The sequence below is a fragment of the Microcebus murinus genome, chromosome 14 (assembly GCF_040939455.1).
Source record: "Microcebus murinus isolate Inina chromosome 14, M.murinus_Inina_mat1.0, whole genome shotgun sequence".
Lineage (NCBI taxonomy): Eukaryota > Metazoa > Chordata > Mammalia > Primates > Cheirogaleidae > Microcebus > Microcebus murinus.
In genome coordinates this window covers 39,633,549-39,652,627 of record NC_134117.1, presented here as the reverse complement: position 1 = coordinate 39,652,627, position 19,079 = coordinate 39,633,549, and the positions used below count along the sequence as shown (strand labels likewise).

At 32.2% G+C, this 19,079-nt stretch overlaps 1 protein-coding gene and 1 long non-coding RNA gene across 4 annotated transcripts in view; one reads left to right on the top strand and one right to left on the bottom strand.

The window, feature by feature from the left end:
* The window catches only part of PCDH15 (protocadherin related 15), a 1,489,951-nt gene that overhangs the window by 1,141,788 nt on the left and 329,084 nt on the right, over positions 1-19,079 (top strand). For all 3 annotated transcript variants that reach the window (XM_076010005.1, XM_076010003.1, XM_076010004.1), the window contains one exon: positions 16,560-16,668. In XM_076010005.1, coding sequence (XP_075866120.1) covers positions 16,560-16,668 — 109 coding nt within the window. The remainder of the gene's footprint in view (positions 1-16,559; positions 16,669-19,079) is intronic.
* LOC105870295 (uncharacterized) lies at positions 5,851-17,409 on the bottom strand. The gene is made up of 5 exons (XR_012922897.1): positions 17,320-17,409; positions 11,978-12,018; positions 9,637-9,735; positions 7,298-7,355; positions 5,851-5,938 (listed from the first exon to the last, which is right to left on the bottom strand). It is a non-coding gene; the product is annotated as an uncharacterized LOC105870295 (long non-coding RNA).

Here is a 19,079-nt window from a genome sequence, read left to right as displayed (position 1 = left end):
TGAGATTTATGATCCAGTTACATTCATTGCACCCTTACATTGATTGACTCTCATGTCCCATGCTATTCATGTTAGTTTCTTCTTATCTTTCTATGCTGTCACCATGAGCAAGTTGCATCCTGATTCTGAATCTACTCAGGCCTCTCAGGACATAGCTCCAGCTATATCTAAGGCTGGATCTCCTCTGATGGGAGAGAAGAATATGTTTGCTAGTAACAGAATTCAGTACATTGGCAAGAGGACTAGTGTTGAAAGTAATTTTCTTTCCAAGGCTGTGGCTTATTTAGAGTAGGCCTGTTAAATGCCATGCAATTTGTTATTTTCTAAAAGTGAAACTTTGAGCCCTTCTGTAGCATTCCATTATAGTAAAGATTACTTTTAAAGTAATTTTTGGTCACTGTGTCCTCAAATGTAGGCGTTCTATAATTTTTCAGGAAGTTTTTCCATAATACATGTATTTTTATAAGACTGAAACTGAATAAGAAAGTTTTAAAGGATATATGGCCAAAGGAAAACTATTATTTGCTCCTATTGGAAAGCACGCATTCTTTTTTTTTCCAAGATGAGATAAGAAATAAATGCAAAATGGAAAATAAAGAGGCATGTTATGTTTTTATGTTTTATATCAAATTTTTTGTGAGCTATATCATTAAAATTGGTGTTCCACAATATTATTTGCTAAATAAGATTTTTTTTTGAGAAATGTAATTATTACAGTGATTGAAAAATATTTTCCCTTTGAATGTTGGGACTTTATTCATGTTGGTTATTATTATTTTACTATTTTTTAATCAAATGATTTCATTTTTATTAGAAAATAATTAAGTACAGAAACAAGAGTTTCAAAAATAAATTTAAGGAGATACCTGTGTTGTTGACTTTATACACAGGGTTATTTTATAGAGAGAGTTCAGGACTTAGCTTTATTGTACTTCTGCCTCTGCTCTTAAATCAGTGTCATGATGTGATTCTGCTTGCCCTCCAGTAGTCGTTTATATTTAGGTTAGTTTGGGATTTTTTCCCCAGTTGAAGCAATCACTTGATCCATTTTGGTAGAAAAAATAGCAAATATTCAGGTCCATAGTCCTTCTATTCCAACTGGATTATTCCTATAAAAGTATTCACTCTGCTTTTCCTTATATGTATTATTTCTTTGTGAATTCATTCTATAGCAAAATAATATTTCTTTCCTTCCTTGACTGTTCATACTTTCCTACTCTGTCAGCAAAACAAATAAATTGTGTTTTCAAACAAGAACAAGACATCAATCTAATTCACTCTTTGACCTTCAGCTTCCCCTTGGCTATACAGGATTTGCTGTATCTAGGCAACCTCATCTCTAGTTTTTTATCACCAGCAGAAATGGTTCTGGAATATTGGGTAAAATCAGAGCAGAGAAGGCGTCCCAAAAAAGAAAATGAATCACACAGAGACTGTGAATTTACCAATTATTTTCTACATATGAAACATTTAAGATTTTTTAAATATCTAGGTTCTTTTAATTTTGAATGAATACCATCTAATGGGTCAGTTTAATGTGTCTGGGCCAGGCCCCATGCATAGGACAATGCATATAGAAGCTGTTCCTTAGGACTTTTTAAATTGATTATTTGCACATATAAAATCAGAAAATATGGGTTTATTCACATGCAAAATCATTTTGGCAAGTATATTGTTTGAAAACAAATACTTCCATCATATCCTTTTATTTTTAAATCAGTAACTAAATGTATTTATATGACATCTCACTCTAGCTCTACTGATTTACTAGACTATACTGAAAGCATATGCATATTCCCTCACTCTTACACACATAAACCCACAACAATTTTCTTATTTTATGAAGTTGATGTATGAATCTTTCAGGAATCTGAATATCATGAAGGTCATAAGACTACTAACAGTAGCAGATACGTTTTTATTTATCTCATCATTTGGCCTAATTTTCTCAACTAAGAGTAGTAGTTCTATATTTCTGAAAAATAAACAAGAGAAGATGGTATTTTTCATGAGCTTATCTTCTTTAGGGAGCTTTATTTTACCACTGGATTTGTGCATTGAGATGTCATTTGACCTCTTTGGGGGAAAAAAAATTCTTTATTTCTTGCTGCTCCTTTGAGACTCGAATGAAGTAAAATATATGATAAACTTTAAAACCTTGCAGAAATATGAAATGATATAAGTGATATTTGCATTACTCAGGCTCCCTAATTACTCAACATTTTGCCTTCTGAATAATTCAGTAGAAAGTTAATTCCACTAACTATGCATTGTTTTTATTAGTCATGCTACATATTAATTAATCTTGTCTTATAATTGTATTTTAAACTTATTGACAAGGAAAATCACCTAAAAATAATCAGTCCTCAGTTGTAGGTATAAATATACTATTTTTCTATCTTTGTATCTAGTTGTCTATCCATCTGTCTGTCTATCTAGAATGAGAGAGACAGAGAGAAAGAGTGAATGAGAAAGTTTGAGAAAATACTGCAAGACAGTGTTTTAGGTGCTAGGATATAGACATTGTGATCATACATCTTCAGGGAGTTTACATTTTAGTGTAAGAAGACAGAAAATTAAAAAGTCAGTATATAAGTTAAGGCACTGATATACCCTGTGAAGAATACAACATGTAGGAAGTAATATAAATGCAGATGAATGAAGTGGTTTTGTTAGCAAAAGTGGTCCGGGAAGGATTTTCTAAAGAAGGGTCATTTGAGTTGAGTCATGAGTTATAAAAAGGAAATCTAAAGAAGTAGCAAATGCAAAAACCCTGGAAAAGAAATATTTGACATATTTTAATAAGAACAAGAAATCAGAAATGCTAAGAAATGAGAGACAAGGAATGAGAAACTCAGTATTGGAAGATGCAATTGGACAAAACAGATAGATAAGGGCCAGGGCATAGTTACCTTTCCCACATAGTGGTGGATATTTAAAGGCATTCAAAAGGCACAGGCTTTAAAGTCAGATTCTGCTTCAAACTACACTACTTTCTAGTCGAAGGTTTTGACAGGTTCTATATCAATAACATTGTGAAAATGAAACATTTAGAAGCAGATACAAATAGAGTATCAAGAAATGTTACTCTACTTCCCATCTATTCACTTTCTTTCATTAAGTGCTTGTTGGTTAATTGATTAGAGCAGCCTACCTCAAATATTTTCTACTTTAATAAAGTTGATTATCCAGTTCCTCCTCACCTTTAAAAAATAACTTATTTATTGATTTCTTTGTTCTTCATTAGATCATTGTGGAATTCTTAATTTTTTTTTTTTTCATTTTGTTTCATCCTGGCATACTGGGGTCTTGGGTGGTTCTAGTTGACCAGCTTCCCTGGGGATGCCTTTTCCCCTTCAGTCAGATTTGCTTCAAAGATAAATTGTAGACAACATCCAACGCTCGAATGGTTTATTCTGGCAATGCTCTTGTAAGACCAGTAGTAGGAGCAGGCCAATAGCATGAGGCAGATAGAGTCAGGAGGTCAGATGACCCACTAATTGGGAGGGTCTCTATCGGCAGACCATTCTCAGAGTTTGGGGGATTCTTCCCCTTTTCTTATACTTGTATTCAGTCCAGGTCAGTTACCAGGTGTTTCTTTCATAAAGAGAGTTTAAGTTATTCTTATAAGAGTAAGCTTTGTGTTAAGGTTTATGAATGATGCATCTAGGCTGAGATGGACATATTTCTAGCGCAACCAGGATTTTTAGGTCCTATTTTTATAAAGAACAATCCTGATAATCCTTGGGCCATGGTTAGAAATCCCCAGGCCAGATATCAACCTGTTGCTACATGACAGATAGTATTGGTACTATGAGATGTTCAGTGGGCATTATGGCTATCATTAATCTTATAGCCATGATAAGTCTTTTACATTTGAAATTCCACTTTCTCCTCCCATATTTAATTGCCAACCCACTTGTTGCTATATTTGTTCTTAACTAAATTCAGTTGAAAAATAGCATAGATATTCCTTACGTTATTGGTCTTTGGATATCTTATCATAGATAACTTGCTACTAGCTTGAATATAGAGATTTAAACTGATATTTTGGGGTATATACTTAGCAATAGGTTTCTTAAAGTAGGCTGTCCAGTTATTCAAGTTTTGATATTTAGACAGATTTCATCATAAGAACACAATTTTGGTCTTCAATAAGAATCAAAAAAATACCTAAGAAAGTTCTAAGTGAAGAGAGATAGTCAATACAAAGTAAGTATAAATGCAATGCAAAGGGTTTTATCAGTAAGTTCTCAAAGTAAGTGACATGCATCTGCTACACATCCTTTGCAATACTGCTCCTCATCTCGTTTTTGAAGAGTGTGGAAAAAGAAATAAAATAAAGTATGAAAGCTTATCAGAAAGAGTTAAAAGGTTGCAAAGTTTATTTTATAGGAACTTTTCTGTGGTGTTTGTCCTAGACCTGGCCTGAGGTGTTATGATGAAATGTATTTTTCTGGGGTCAGGCCCAACAATTGTGATTACTTTAACAGATGCTTCTGTTGCAAATGTAATGGTGCCTACATTTTGAAAAATATCAACATAGTGGGAAATAACTGCATCCTATGTGGAAGACATAAATTGCTACCAATGCAGAAAGGGGAAAGAAAAACTATTACATTGAATTTCTAAAGAAAAATTGAAAAGTTTAGAGGATGCTTCCAGAGACCCTGTGGGCAAATATCAAGAATGTCATTTGGAAAAGATTTATGAAACATCTATCAATGCCCCACAGGCATCAGCATCCAGAGTTATCAACAGTACCCCGTTATAGTTTAAAGTAGTAGCTTCTCTTGCAAGCACAAAATAGAAGTCTGAAAACAAGTTTGGATCACACTTCTTTCAAACGTTAAAACCAAATGTTTTAGTTTGCCCTTCCATAAAAAGAGCCTAATCTCCCAGGGTCCTTCAATTAGGCTGGGGGATTTAAATGTTGCTAATGGTTTAATTTTGAGGAAGTTCCTGTTTTGTTTGTGATTCAGAATCTAGTTGTGGGAGTTGGGTGAGATTGCATGAGGAACCATTCTATGGGCAGTTATCATACGTGCTCTGCCAAATGTTTTACACTGTTCAGTGAGGCAGATGTAATCCCACCAAGTTTATCTATCAAAAAATGAATATTTATGTTTGCTTTCCTTGTATTCTTGGGAAATTCAGGTTATATGAGCTCTCTAAAACACCAAAACCTTATGTGGCTAGTGTATTCTCATGTTATTTCCATCTTAGTGTTGTTTTATACATCTTCTATTTGTCAAAGTGAAGCTTGCATAATCTCTACAAGTTCTTATCCTTGCTGTTTGAATCACATAGAATAACCCTAGGGTGAAACACTGGTTACCTCCTGTTGGTAACCAGAGGGTGCTTATTCTTTTTCACTCAATTTTTAATAATAAGAAAGAGATAAAAAAAAAATCTAGGTATTTTGTGTCCCAAATCAACATCCAGTGGGATAAATTTAGCCTTATCAATGCCTGGGATAAAGTATAAACAATGATACTGGTCATCCAAAATGAGTTATTATATCCCCTTTTTTGTTAGTTTCAGAAATGTTTTTGGAAAAGAATATAATTAATGGCAATATATTTTTTCCCGGAAGTTGATGCACAAATGATTTCTATGTTTAAAAATTTCTGTATATCAGATTAAATATAACTGGAAAATGACATTATCATATCTTCATCTAGCTAATATTAAATGTCTACTTGGTCTAGTAAATGAAACAGTTTACAGTGTTAGGGTTTATGTGGTATTGGAGAGATGTCCTTGTTCTTTGGCTCTTAGCTTGGAAGAATTGCAAGCAGGGCTGGTGCAATGGAGAGATGAAACATGCAAAGCAATTCCACCCAAGCAGTCTTTATTAAAGCAATATGTGAGGCACCAAGTAAGGTACTAACTTAAAAGAAATAGTAATGGCCATCCTCTTCATTGTAGCTATATTCTAGATCAGAAATAAATTTATACATAATTAAAGTAGTAAGAAATTTAAAAACTAATTTTTATTGAATGTTCACCTAGAACAATCATTACAAGGCCTTCTACAGTTATCTTATTTTTTAATTCTAAGAAATGCTCCATGATTATATTCATATAACATTAACTGCTGTAATTCAATATATGAATTGATGTAAATCAATGTACTATTATACACTGACAATGCTAAAATTCAGAAATATGTAAGTATTCACATAATGAATAATTTATGATACATAGTTTCAGACCTTGGTAGTTACTAGCTCTGATGGCAGCATGCTTTCCTCTGGACTGCACTCCTTTATATTATAATATAATGTGATAAACTAAGAATGTGGGAGTTCTGATCAATAGGGTAATGCAAGTGAAAGCATATTGTTGTCGGCATAGTGAATGAAAGCAATTGTTCTTGTATCTGGAAAAGTTAGAGAAGGTTTTCCCTCAATGTGTCAATTTTATTTACACATGAAAACATGGTTTTATCTAACACTTTCTTATTTCCCTGCTCTTAAACCTAGCATAGGTTTAGATTGAAATGAATAGACTAGGTCTGGATTGAAATGGCAGGGAACTTTAACTCTATCTGCAGCCCTATTAGAATACTTTTGGAGATACAAAAAGGGCTGAAATATTGCATAAGCATTGGAAACAAGGGAGCTAAGTCTGATTTCTGCTAAGCCTAGTGTAAGATTGTTATAGTCTTGAAAGAAGGAGGAAAAAAAGGTATAGACAGGGATAAAGGATAGATTTTCAGCCTCATCACCAAAGACATGGAAACTTTGCAGTCAAAAGAGCAGCGATCGTCAACCGATATATACAGGTCCAAATACACATGAACCCCATGAAAGATTCTGCACTATTAGAGGAGAACATTATTGTTCAAGGTAAAAAGGTAAAGAAGCATGTCTCTAATAAGACTTACTAGAAGACACACAAGTGAATTGTAAAAAATATGTTTTGGTCACAAATAAAATATAATAGAGAATGTGATATACAAAACCTGAGATTAAAGGTGAAATAAAAATACTGATACAGAAGAAAATAAAAGTTAAATAGTAAAACTGAGGAGATTAAAAGCAGAAAAACAGAATTTAAGATGCAGAAAACAAAGATGCACAACTACTAACTAATATTTAGAATTTGATAAGATTGTGCTACATATTTTACTAGCATTTCCTCAGTTAATAAGCAAACCTCTTGGTAAAGAAGGTAATATTACTCTTTATTTTATAAACCAGCAAAGGGTAAAGCTCACAGAAACTAACTTGGAGGGCAAGACACAGTAACACAGTCTGTAGCAGTCTGGTTAACAAAAGAATGCTCTTACCATTTTGCAGTATTGCCTTACATGTTTGAGGAAATCTTCCATACTGCAGAATAATTGACTAGGAAAATAAAGCAAAGATCAGAGAACCAAATAAAAATATAATCAATTTTTGTTTTAAAGAAACTAAAAACAGTAAGCAAGTGCAATAATAAAGACACTGTAGGGAGGAAAAAAAAACTTTAGAATTATGTAAAGAATGTATGTTGGCAGATTAAAACTACTTAAAGTACAAAACACAGTTAAGACAATGTGATTAATGCTTAGAAAACTCTTGGTAAATGGTTTATTTCAAGATAAAAGCAAATTCCTACCAGACATAAAGAAAAAAACAAGAAGACACCAAATATTAGATAGAGATTGGTGTGCATTAAAAGGAATGTTTATGAATAGAGAAAATTCAGTAAAATTTTTATTTACTTATGAAGCAATTAACATTCTCATATATATAAGAACTCATGTTTTTACAGGAAAAAAATTACTCAGAGATATGTCAATGGACAGATTGTTCAAGAAAAAAAATAATTCAAAAATAAGTAAATCATGATATAAATATTTAGAGATGAGATTAATTCTTTACTATTCAACTTTCTTGATGGATAGAAGCACTAAATTTAAAATGTTAAAATCATAATACCTGAAAGAAAATATAATGGAGCATTTATATAACTTTCAGGTTGTGAGAAACTAAGCAAAAATCAAAAAGGAAAAATGATATATCTGAGTACATAAAAATGCCAGCCTTCTAGATGTCAAAAGCAAATAACATACAGAGGCAAACAACAAACTGAAAATATTTGTAAGACTGGTGACATAGTGTTGATTTCTATGCTATGCACATATGCTATGGAAATAAAACTTTAAAATGCCAAAATTAAAAAAAAATAGGCAAAGTAAATGAACAGAAGAAACACAAATATATAAAAAAATTTATACTCATTACCAAAGAAATTCAAAATTAAACTTTACACTTATTTAGCAATTATCTGTGCATATATGACTCACACATTGACAAGTATCTGCAGTTATAAATTCACACACAATACTGAGAAGGAAATAGATCATTACAATCTTTTTGGAAAACCATCTGGCAATTTGTGCAAAGGAGTTCAACATGTTTTCATTGCTTGATGCAAAAATTTCACATCTAAGAACATAATTTAGGATATAGCACAGTAGAGAATATATTATTTATGTTGCTAAAACAATGTAAGCAATTTAAATGTCCAACTATATAGCCTAGTTAATTTTAATAATATTAACTTATAATAATTTCCATATATTAAAATGTCATTTACTGTTTTATTTCTTTATATATATATTCTTTCATGAATCCTCACACCAATCATGGAATTTAGATATTAATAACTTCACTTTGAAAATGAGAATTCAAGCTTTGAGAGATGAAATGGCTTATTGAAAAGTTGCATTGCTACTTATTAGCAAACTTATCATGTTTTGTTGCAGGATATAGGAGTTCACCATTCACTGTATTGGAATGTTTGTGAGACTATGGACTGTGTTATCCAAAAAGGCCATCTCAATGAAGCACTCTGAACCCCTATCTGTATATTTTGATCCATTCTTATGGCCACATTATTTTTGCCTCTAGTTGAGTGTGGCAACTTTGGAAGTGCAACGACATTGGAGCTATAAAAAGATTGTAAAAAAATCAGTATTCATGTTTAGATGTCTACAGAAATTCAGAGAGCAAGGCTGGTGTCTATGAACCTCAAAAATACTCTAAACAATCTACAACCAAGAAGCCCTTTTCTCACAGTGTTTGTGTGCCTGTTCAGTATGTGTGTTATCTGGTGCTATGGATACAAAAGAAAATGGGCCTTATCCCTGCTCTCAAGAAAGTTACAGGCAAGCCAACTCAGTTAATATACAGTTAAACAAGTGTGTGAGATAAATTTAAATAATATGATGAGCATAATATTTTATCTGTAGAAATTAATTTAAAAAATAGCAGCTGTACTTCAAGTGGTGAGAATCTGTATATTGCAGAGAAAATATCCAAGTACAAATGAAAAGAGAAAAGGAAGGGACAACTGGTACTATATTAATGTTAGGAACTTTTCTTTGACAAGATAATACTAACTAAATATAAGCCATAAGGATTATAATATTTACAAACCATTCAGCTCATAAAAGACATATTCTGATATATAGAGAACTCTTATCAATTAATAAGAAAAAGATAGATAATTCAGGCCAAGGTAGTAGGATTCCTTGATCCCAGGAGTTCAAGATCAGCTTGGGTAATAGCAGGACTGCATCTCTAAAATCAATCAATCAATCAATCAATAAAAACCCTAGCCAGGCCTGGTGGTACATACCTGTACTCTCAATTTCTCGGGAGGATGAGACAGGAGGATCGCTTCAGCCCAGGAGTTTGAGGTTACAGTGAGTTATGGTAATGTCACTGCACACTGAACCTGGCAACAGAGCAAAACCCTGTTTAAAAAAGTAATAGACAATTCAAAGAAAAATAGGCAAAAGACATGAACAAACACTTCACAAATGTCCCATATCATATTAATAAAACAATTGTTTAATCATATTAACTATAGAGAAAATTCAAATTAAAGCCACTGTGAGATCACAATACACACCCACCAGAATTATAAATGGTTGGGAAAGGTATGGATCAATTAGAATTCACCTACACTATGATAGAATGTAAACTGATACAACCACTTTAGAAAACTGTCAGTAATCTAGCCTATCAGAATATATGCACATTCAGCAACTTCATTCTTATATTAATATACATATGAAGACATATATGAGTGTTCATAATAGCATTATTAATCACAGGATGCATTAGAAACAATCCAAAGTCCATCACGAGCTTAAGGAATGAATAAATAATATTTGGGATATTCATCTTATATGCTACTGTAGAGCCATAAAAACTAGTGTATTAGTAGTACTGCACTTAATGACTTATGTGAATCTCACATGCATGCATATGTCAAGCATAATAGTGAACGAAAAGGGCCAGTTATAAAAGGTTATATACTATATAATTCCATTTTTATAAAATTTAAAACAGGCAAAAGTAATCTATAATATTAAATGTCAGGCCATCTCTAGGACGGTAGGAAAGCAGTGATTGGTAGAGAATATAAGTGGGCTTCTGAAATACTGGTAATATTCTATTTCTTAATTTCAGTGTGGGGTTACATGAATGGAATATAATTCATCAGACTATGAACTAATGATTTATGAAGGTATCTCATGGACTGTACTTCAATAAAAATTTTATTTTAAAAATCAAATTATATTGTGCAAAGAATATCCTTGCTAACACATCTCGGGGCATCTCTCTCAATATTTATGTAAGATAAAGCTCAAACTGGAGTCCTTAAGTCCAAGCTATAAATATTTTCAAACCTGGTGATAGATATAATTTTTTTCCTGGAATTTAACCTGCTATTTTTTCTGTCAGAAATATGAGCCCATTTTTCCACCTGCATTCACCGGTTCTGATTATTGGAATTGTTTTTATCATTGCTGATTTATTTGTTATTAACCATTTACTTTTCTTATTTTCACCTATATGTCTTATAATATCTCTGTGTTTTTCTCTTATGTTCACTTTTGCTCTACAAAGATTTATTTGGCATAGGATATGATGCCAATATCCAACATAATTTTTCCATATCCATTGCTAACCAATAATATTTAATCACTGCTTATAAAAATGTATTTTATTTCATTGATTTGAACATTCATGTTTACTACACATATACTCGGTAGGAATATAAACTGATAAAACCACTCAGGAAAACTGTATGCAAATTACTTGGCTTCATTGACCTAAATAAAAAATACCTCTTCTTTCACTAAACCATATACTACATTTGATAATTTTAAAATCAGATTTGATTTCTCCAAAATCAATTCAATATAAAGGACTATTATGTCTTTAATATGTTGTATATGTGTTGTCCTTGTTTTCTTGCCTTCCTACTGAGTGAGGAAGCCTGACCTAGAAAGACTGAAGGTGAAACCCTAGGCAGTGCTCACAAAGTCCCTAATAACAAGAAGGTTTTGTAGAGAATTCTGACTCAATGATGAATTGAAGTGATCACAAAGATAGATGTCTCCTGACCAGTGAGTGCACACAATGGGAATCATATCATTCTTATAATTGAAATATCCATGCCAATGTGATGAGACTAAAATTAGTAACAAATAAGTTCTCCCAAGATTTCCTCTTTATCTTCATAATAAAGCAAATTCTGCCCAGTTTCTTTCTTTCCTCTGAATTCCGAAGTGGGTCATGCCTCGTCAAAATCATTTTGAGAAATTTTGCTATGTGAGATAAGAGTGAAGGGGCAGTGAATAACAAGATGATTTTGAGTTAGGCCTGAGGGAGTGTGAGGAATAGACAGAAGCCTAATTGTTAGGGAAATAGATGAGAATACCAAAAACTGTTTTAAGGAATATTTCTATGATCTCTTTAAAACATCTGTAAAATGCACACTCTGAATTTGAGTTATTTGGAAACTGATTTTTGGTAGCCAAATCACTTTGATTGCAACATTGTTTTGAGACTGTCACTTGGGCAGTGTGGAACAAGTTCACAGGCTTGAAAAATGTATTATAGGATTTTAATATTTATTCATAGGAAATAATCAAGGGTTGACCAGTAGCCAGCATTTTTCTTACCTATCCAGGAATTATTTGGAGATCCACAGGAAAAGTAGAATCTTCAAGCAAACAAATTTAAAAGACAGAGATTTAAAGCAACATTTTGAAAACAAGGGGAATTATCAGTAAAAGTGTTCAAGTATGAGATTGAAAGGATATTGAAATGCATATTTTGCAAACAAAGTCACAGTATATAAGGTAAATATGAAAAAACTCACATACACAGTGGAATAAAGAAGAGTATAATATTGAAGGGGCTATGGAATTTACTCATGAAAATAATAAAACAAGAGTATTTTTTGTTAGGTCAGTGAGCTTTGTTTTGTTTGTTTTAATAGGTGATATAAAATTCCAATGATCAGGCAGAAGGTGATGTGATTTTTATGGGTCATGGCTATACGAGTATTTCACATGTGCTCTTTGCTCTTCTGTTATAGGGATCATAATTATCAAAACTGGAAGACTTTGGTATGCATAGTATATAATTTTCAAAGCTGTATGTGAATGTTCCACTTATATTTCTTTCATAAAAATATAAAAATTCAAATTAATCAGCTTGGCACATACGAGTCACCCCAGTTAGTTACACTTTTTGAAATATTCACATTCCAAAATATCTGATACTTTCTCAAAGAATCTGATTTTTCTAACACTTAAGAAAAGCAAAATTAAGCAAAGACAGAAATAGTTGCTTGGCTTCTTAAGGATATATGTAAGTGTATTTATTTTGTATATGCATGTGTGTGAGAACACATTTGATTCATTTTTCCTTTCTGTGTTAGTTAACACATGGAAATAAGTAAGAATCTGGCTGAACACTTGCCAAAGCTTCCAGGAAAATAATAGATTTATAATATAACATGAGGTGAGAATAATAATGTTTACTGACTTTTCTTAGGTACAATATAAATCTTTTGTTAAAAGGAATGCATAACAGATTTAAAAATATAAATTATTAAGGTTTTTCATTGGATATTTTAAAACAGAAGTGTCTATTTAAATGTAAATAGCTCATAAAACTTAATGAAAGTAATTTAATAAATCATATATTCAGTAATTTAGGTATAAATTATATAGTTCACTAAAATTTCAAGTCACTTAATTTTAAGTGTTGGAATACTTACAGATAACATTTTTACTATTTTAGCATCACTATCTTCTTTTCAAATACTTTATTAATTAATGAAAATATAGAGCATAAATCTAAGCAATGATGAATCTAGTATTATATGAATAGAAGAGTGAGCATTTTAAACACTTACAATTAAGAATTCTAATAATTAAAATAACATCCAAGTTTGGCCTTGATGCTTGTGAACTATGTGGTTGCATCACAGTTTACCTTTATAAGGGTTTATGAGAATATATTCTTTCTTGGTATTTTTATAATATCTTGGGGATCATAATAATGTCTTCATGTGATTCAAGATAGTTCAACAAGTTCAGTATACTATTATGCATGTGTTCAGATGAAGACATACCTCAAGTTGAGGATATTTAGCATTTTAATACATCTGTTATCTGTATCTCAACTAAGGCTGAAGACTTTGATAGTCTGCTAAATGTCAAATATGGGTTTTTATTTCTAAAGTTTATTAACCATTGACTTTTATAAATGATAGATATTATTTCACATTGCTGAAAAAATATTTAAGAAATAAAGATTGGCTAAAATTACTTTTAAAGGTAGTCTACCTGTGCATAAAGCAGATTAAGAATCAAATGAATTATGCACTCTTTTAACATTTGGAATGGTATAATAGGCTGAATCTTATAGTTCTGTGGATCATGACTCTTGTTTGTCTGATGCAAGTTAAAATGGTAAATATATCCAATCTCTGAAATTTCAATGTTTCCCTTGAAATGTACCTTTTATGCAAGGTAATGGTTTGAACATTTTAAAGAACAGAGAGCTGAGATTTCCTTAAACCTAAAGAAAAGGTTTCTGAATTTTTTTGTGTGATTTCTTGCTAATACATTTTTATTTATTATGTGTATATAACAAAATTTGAATTGAAACAATGTTTTCAATTTGGTAGTGAGGTTGCAGGAGGAATAGCTAACCCTCACTCACTCCAAAATTTTAACTGCCCACTGTTATCTCCTCAGAGGAATACAATAGTTGTGCATGAAAAAGTCAAAAGAGAAACTACTTTACAAGAAAAGCTAATGAATACGAACCATATATTCATAATGAAATAATATTGATTTTTATGTAGAATCACACAATATTTTTACAGAATTTAATATTTTTGTATTGTTTAATAGTCTGTATGATTATTTTCACAATAGGAATTGTTTTACAGGGACCTAATTCATTTTAGATGTTATGTTCCCATTACTAAGTCAGGTAATGTACCTCTGACAGTTCAAACAGCAGTGAAAATCACCTGTGATTTTATGCACTTCTAATGTACACTTATCAGCTAAAACAGAATTCGGGAGACATGACTTCTCAAAGACAAATGCGACTACAAAAAAACCAATTTTGCTTCAGAGGCAAAGTGAAAAAGAGCCTTCCAGTGTTTGAGTGGATTTTTTATATGTCTCCTGGAATTCAACTGGATTACAAAAATTTGTTGAAATCCGTGAGGCACTGGGCTAAGAGTTATAAATAGGAATAACATATTTTCTGCCCTCAAGCCACTAAAGCTTCTAGTAAAAATGTAATTATAGCAATTATACCAAGGTAGAAGAATATTTTGATACTTTCTCTAAAGGACATCCAAGCATGTTTGAGCTATGGGTGGATTTCTAATTTCTTTAACACATACTGGACTTCCTCTGTAATCTAGACAGCAAAATCAGAAGCTAAGAGAAACAAGGAGGACAGGAGAAGAATAAACAACAGTAATTATTATCTACTTATAGAGAATCTGTTCTTCAAAAGAAACAAATCTCTAAATTGATTGCTTTTTCACAAGAGCTAAGGAAGTTATTCCAGCAGTAGCCACAGATTTTCTTGTAGTGGATAATACTAAGTCTACTTTAGAATAATGATCTGTTACCAGGTTAGATTGTTCAATAGAAAACAAGTTGGCAAAAATGTATAAATATCTTCTATTTACCAAACCCTGTAAGTGATTACATGACTTGAATTTGTATGCAAAAATAATTCTTTTCTCTTCATAGAACATAATTTAGAGGGTATAGGGAAGTAAGGACAGTGTCTCTAAGAAAGCCAACACATCATCTCTTATTCTTTTCCTTGTCAATTTATTAGATGATACTCTAGGTTCAAAGTCCCAGAAACTGATCTTAATCTAACTTAGTGAAACAGAGGTTTATTATAAGGATACTGTTGTTTCAGTAAATTTAAGATCATTAACGTGCTGGCACTTGGCAATACAAACATGACTATTTCTCTTTTATGTTTTCTTTTTTTTTAATCAGCATTATAGAGTTGACTACTACATATTGCTTTATTTCTTTAATTTTATTTTTTTACTCAGTTTCTTTGGATTTATCTTGTTCTTTTTAAAAAAAAAGATACTTAAATTGAATGCTTAGCACATATATTGTCAACTCTTCAGCTTCCTAATAAATGTATTAAAAGCACAGTTCATCTTGTATGTCACAAGTTTTGGTCTCTAAAGATGCCATTGTCATTCATTTTAACTCTTTTATGATTTAGGGTCTATTTTTAATCCACTTATTTTTTTAAATGTTTGTTAACTTCTAAATGTATTGGATATTTCTCTGTATCTTTTTAAAATACAATTTCATTGGTTTCATACTGCATTTTGGTCAGAGGATGTGATCTGTGGGAAATGGAGTATGTATTATTATTATTATTATTTTTAAAGGAGACCATTTAATACAAAGCACCTAGCACGGTATTTTAAAATGGCCAGGGTCATGTTCATTATCCTTGCTCAAGGGCAGGAAGGGAGAGCTCCGGAATCCACTGGCTGTCCTTACCATCGTCGGGGAGTCGCTGCAGGGAAGGCACTGGGCACCCCCCACTTGCCAAGGAGACAAAATGCTTCAAAGCAAGTGCCCCGGGAATTAGGGTTAGGGAAGAAGCAAGGAGGGCTTGGTTGATGGGTTAGTTTTGTCACCTGGTTAATTTTAATTATATGAAACTTACAATGATATAGCTTTGATTTTTATTGAATTAAAGCATCTACTTTAAAATTTTATATTTTACTATAATTAATTTATGTGGCACCTTTAAAAATAATTTAGGAAGGAAAGAACATAAATATTCTTAGAATTCTTGTTTAAAGTAAAGGGGAAAACATTACTTGATACTCTATTTGATAACCTTATATTTCTTTTGAATAAATCTTCCAAGAAAGATTAAAAATGTATTGTTACCTTTCTTCCTTGCATTTCTTTTAGGAGCAATTACTGAATTACTGATATACGTTTTTATGTATATAATTAATATGTCTTTTCATGTTAATTTTGAGGATACCTTGCTTCCTCTTAAGATTCAAAATTAATTAGTATAAGTTATTAAATTATAAATCTTGAAACTGAAGATTAACTACTGGCTCAGATGTCATCTAGCTGTCCAAGCTAAAATATCTGAATGTCAATTCTCTGCAAAGTATCAGTCATGCAACTGAACTAAATTCTGTAAATTTTTTTCCAGGAAGAACTGAACCCCATTATTGTTACCCCACCGATCCAAGCCATTGATCAAGACCGGAATATACAACCACCATCAGATAGGCCAGGAATCCTCTATTCCATCCTTGTTGGTTTGTATCTGCTAACATGTTACACTTTCGGTTATCATTCTAGAACCATGTAGAAAAATTTTTCTTGAATCCAAGGAAACATTTGTAATAACAAAGTTCTTATATTATTGTAAATGATTGCTACTTTATTTATAAACAATTTTATAGTAATACTTTAAAGGTTTTTCTTCTACACAATTAGTTTGAGTGAAATGTACAGAAGAACAAATGAAAAAAATTCTATGGAAGAAGCAAAGTAATTTAAAATAATAGGATATCTATTTTCCTATTGGTAGTTTTTTCCATATCAACTTATAAAGATTTATTTAGGATCACATTTTAAGATGAAATGAAGAACTTACATTCTTCTGGTATTTTATCATTTGTTGAATACTATACAGAATTCTGATAATATATGAATGAATTAAATAAGGGCTATTTTGGAGCCCTTATTTAAGGATACACAGAACGTTATACCCTTGGCTAATTTTTATCTTGAAAAATTCCACAGAAGCTGTCCTATTTTATCCCTATGCATATATTGCTAATTGTACCAAAAGCAAACTGATAAGAAATTGATTATGCTGCTCTTCTGCAATTACTTTTGCTAAAATATGGATGCAGCTGATTTGCACGGTTCATAGCCTCTAGAGAGACAGATGCAAGACATACCATACATCCTGTAATGAAGAAGGGGCCCCTTTTGAAGCTTCCTTGAAAAATATCTTCAATGGAGTTCAGCATTAGCCCTCAACCCCTTTCTGTCCTCTTGCCTCCAGACTGTGTGTAGATATTTGACAGATTCTAAAATATTATACTGTATCCTACTTAGAAATGCTGTTTGTAAAGAAAATTCAAGTAATTCCATTTCAAGTTTTTGGTCTTTATAATGACACATATATCATTAGCCAGTTGCAGAGATGAGAATGTTACAGTTTTAAAAAGCTCCTTTAAGTCTGTGGAGAGCTTAGCATAGATAACAGGAAATAGGCATCATTCATTTCATTAAGTGAAGGTTTGACAGTATGTCATTCACTGTTCTAGATGCTGAAGATACAAAGATGAGAGATAAATATTCTAGGTTAGGGAGGTGTGGAGTCTGTGGCTAGAAAAATATGAAAAGAGAAATTGAAAGACATCATTTTAGGCACTGTTAATAAAGATTGAACCGCATATCATGTGGGCTCATGGGAGGACAGCATAGGCATTTCTAAAAGGATTGCTTCGAAAGAGTCATTTTAGCAAAAACACTGGATTTCCAGGTAGAAAAGGGAAGAAAAATTGTCCAGATAGATAGAAGAGCATGTGTAAAGGCCAAAGGACAAAGTTTAAGGATAGACTTGTAAAACCACGCTACTTAAGGTAGGCTGGAACCACTGGTATTCATGTTTCTTTATCTTTTATAAATTACATTTATTCTTTCTTTCAACAAATGTGTACCTACGCTGTGGAGTGAGACAAATTCCTGACTTTTGGAGCTGATTTTCTGGCAGTGGAGATAGGCAATAAACAATTAATATAATAAATGTTTACAGTAGACGAGAGAAAGTTGTAAATGCTATGGAAAAAAAAATGAGCAGATGAGTGGCATTAGAAGGACAGAAGGACAAGGCAGTTTACATTGTAGTGTTAAATAGGATGATTAGCATATGCCTTATCCAAAAGTTGGGATATTAGCCAAGGCTTATGGAAGTTAAGGGGATGATTGATGATGATAACTGAGGGCAGAGTTTCTAGGCAGAGAGAAAAACTGGAGCTTGCTTGATGGGTTTCAGAAGCAACAAGTAGGCCTGTAGCACCAGAGAGAAGTTAGTGAAAAGAGTATAGAAAAGTGAAAGATGCCAGGGTGCCAGAAATCACAGAGCCTTGTAGGTTATTTATCTACTTTGTCTTTTTCTTGGAGTGAAATGAGGAGCCAGTGCAGAAATTTGAGCAGAAAAATAACATAACGATGTTAAGTTCCATCAACCTACAACTATAGGATAATAGATAGATAGTCTTAAAAATAGATATAACATCTTATAATAAATTTCCTCTCACAGCTAAGTTAAATATAATGATATCATTTTATAGTTTTTACATTTTTAGAAGGCACAACATTGTAGGGAATAAGAGTGTAGTCTCTGAAATTGTACTGTCTAGGACATGTGCACTCACAAACACACACCTATACATACACACTCCTCTCCCCTGTCCCAAGATTTCTATGGCTCTGGCTTCACCTACTTTGCTAAAACTCTTAATTTTCCTCAAGTCCACATAAATAATTCTGAACACATGTGCTCCTCAGAGCCAGATCTCAGTTACCATGTGAGGGCTTCTCTCCAGCTCATACTTTTTAGGGGTAGTCTTCTGTTTACCAGATGTGAAGATATGGATGCTGGTGTCTGTGAAAAGAACATCCAAAGGATGTTGCCAACCTCTTCACTGTT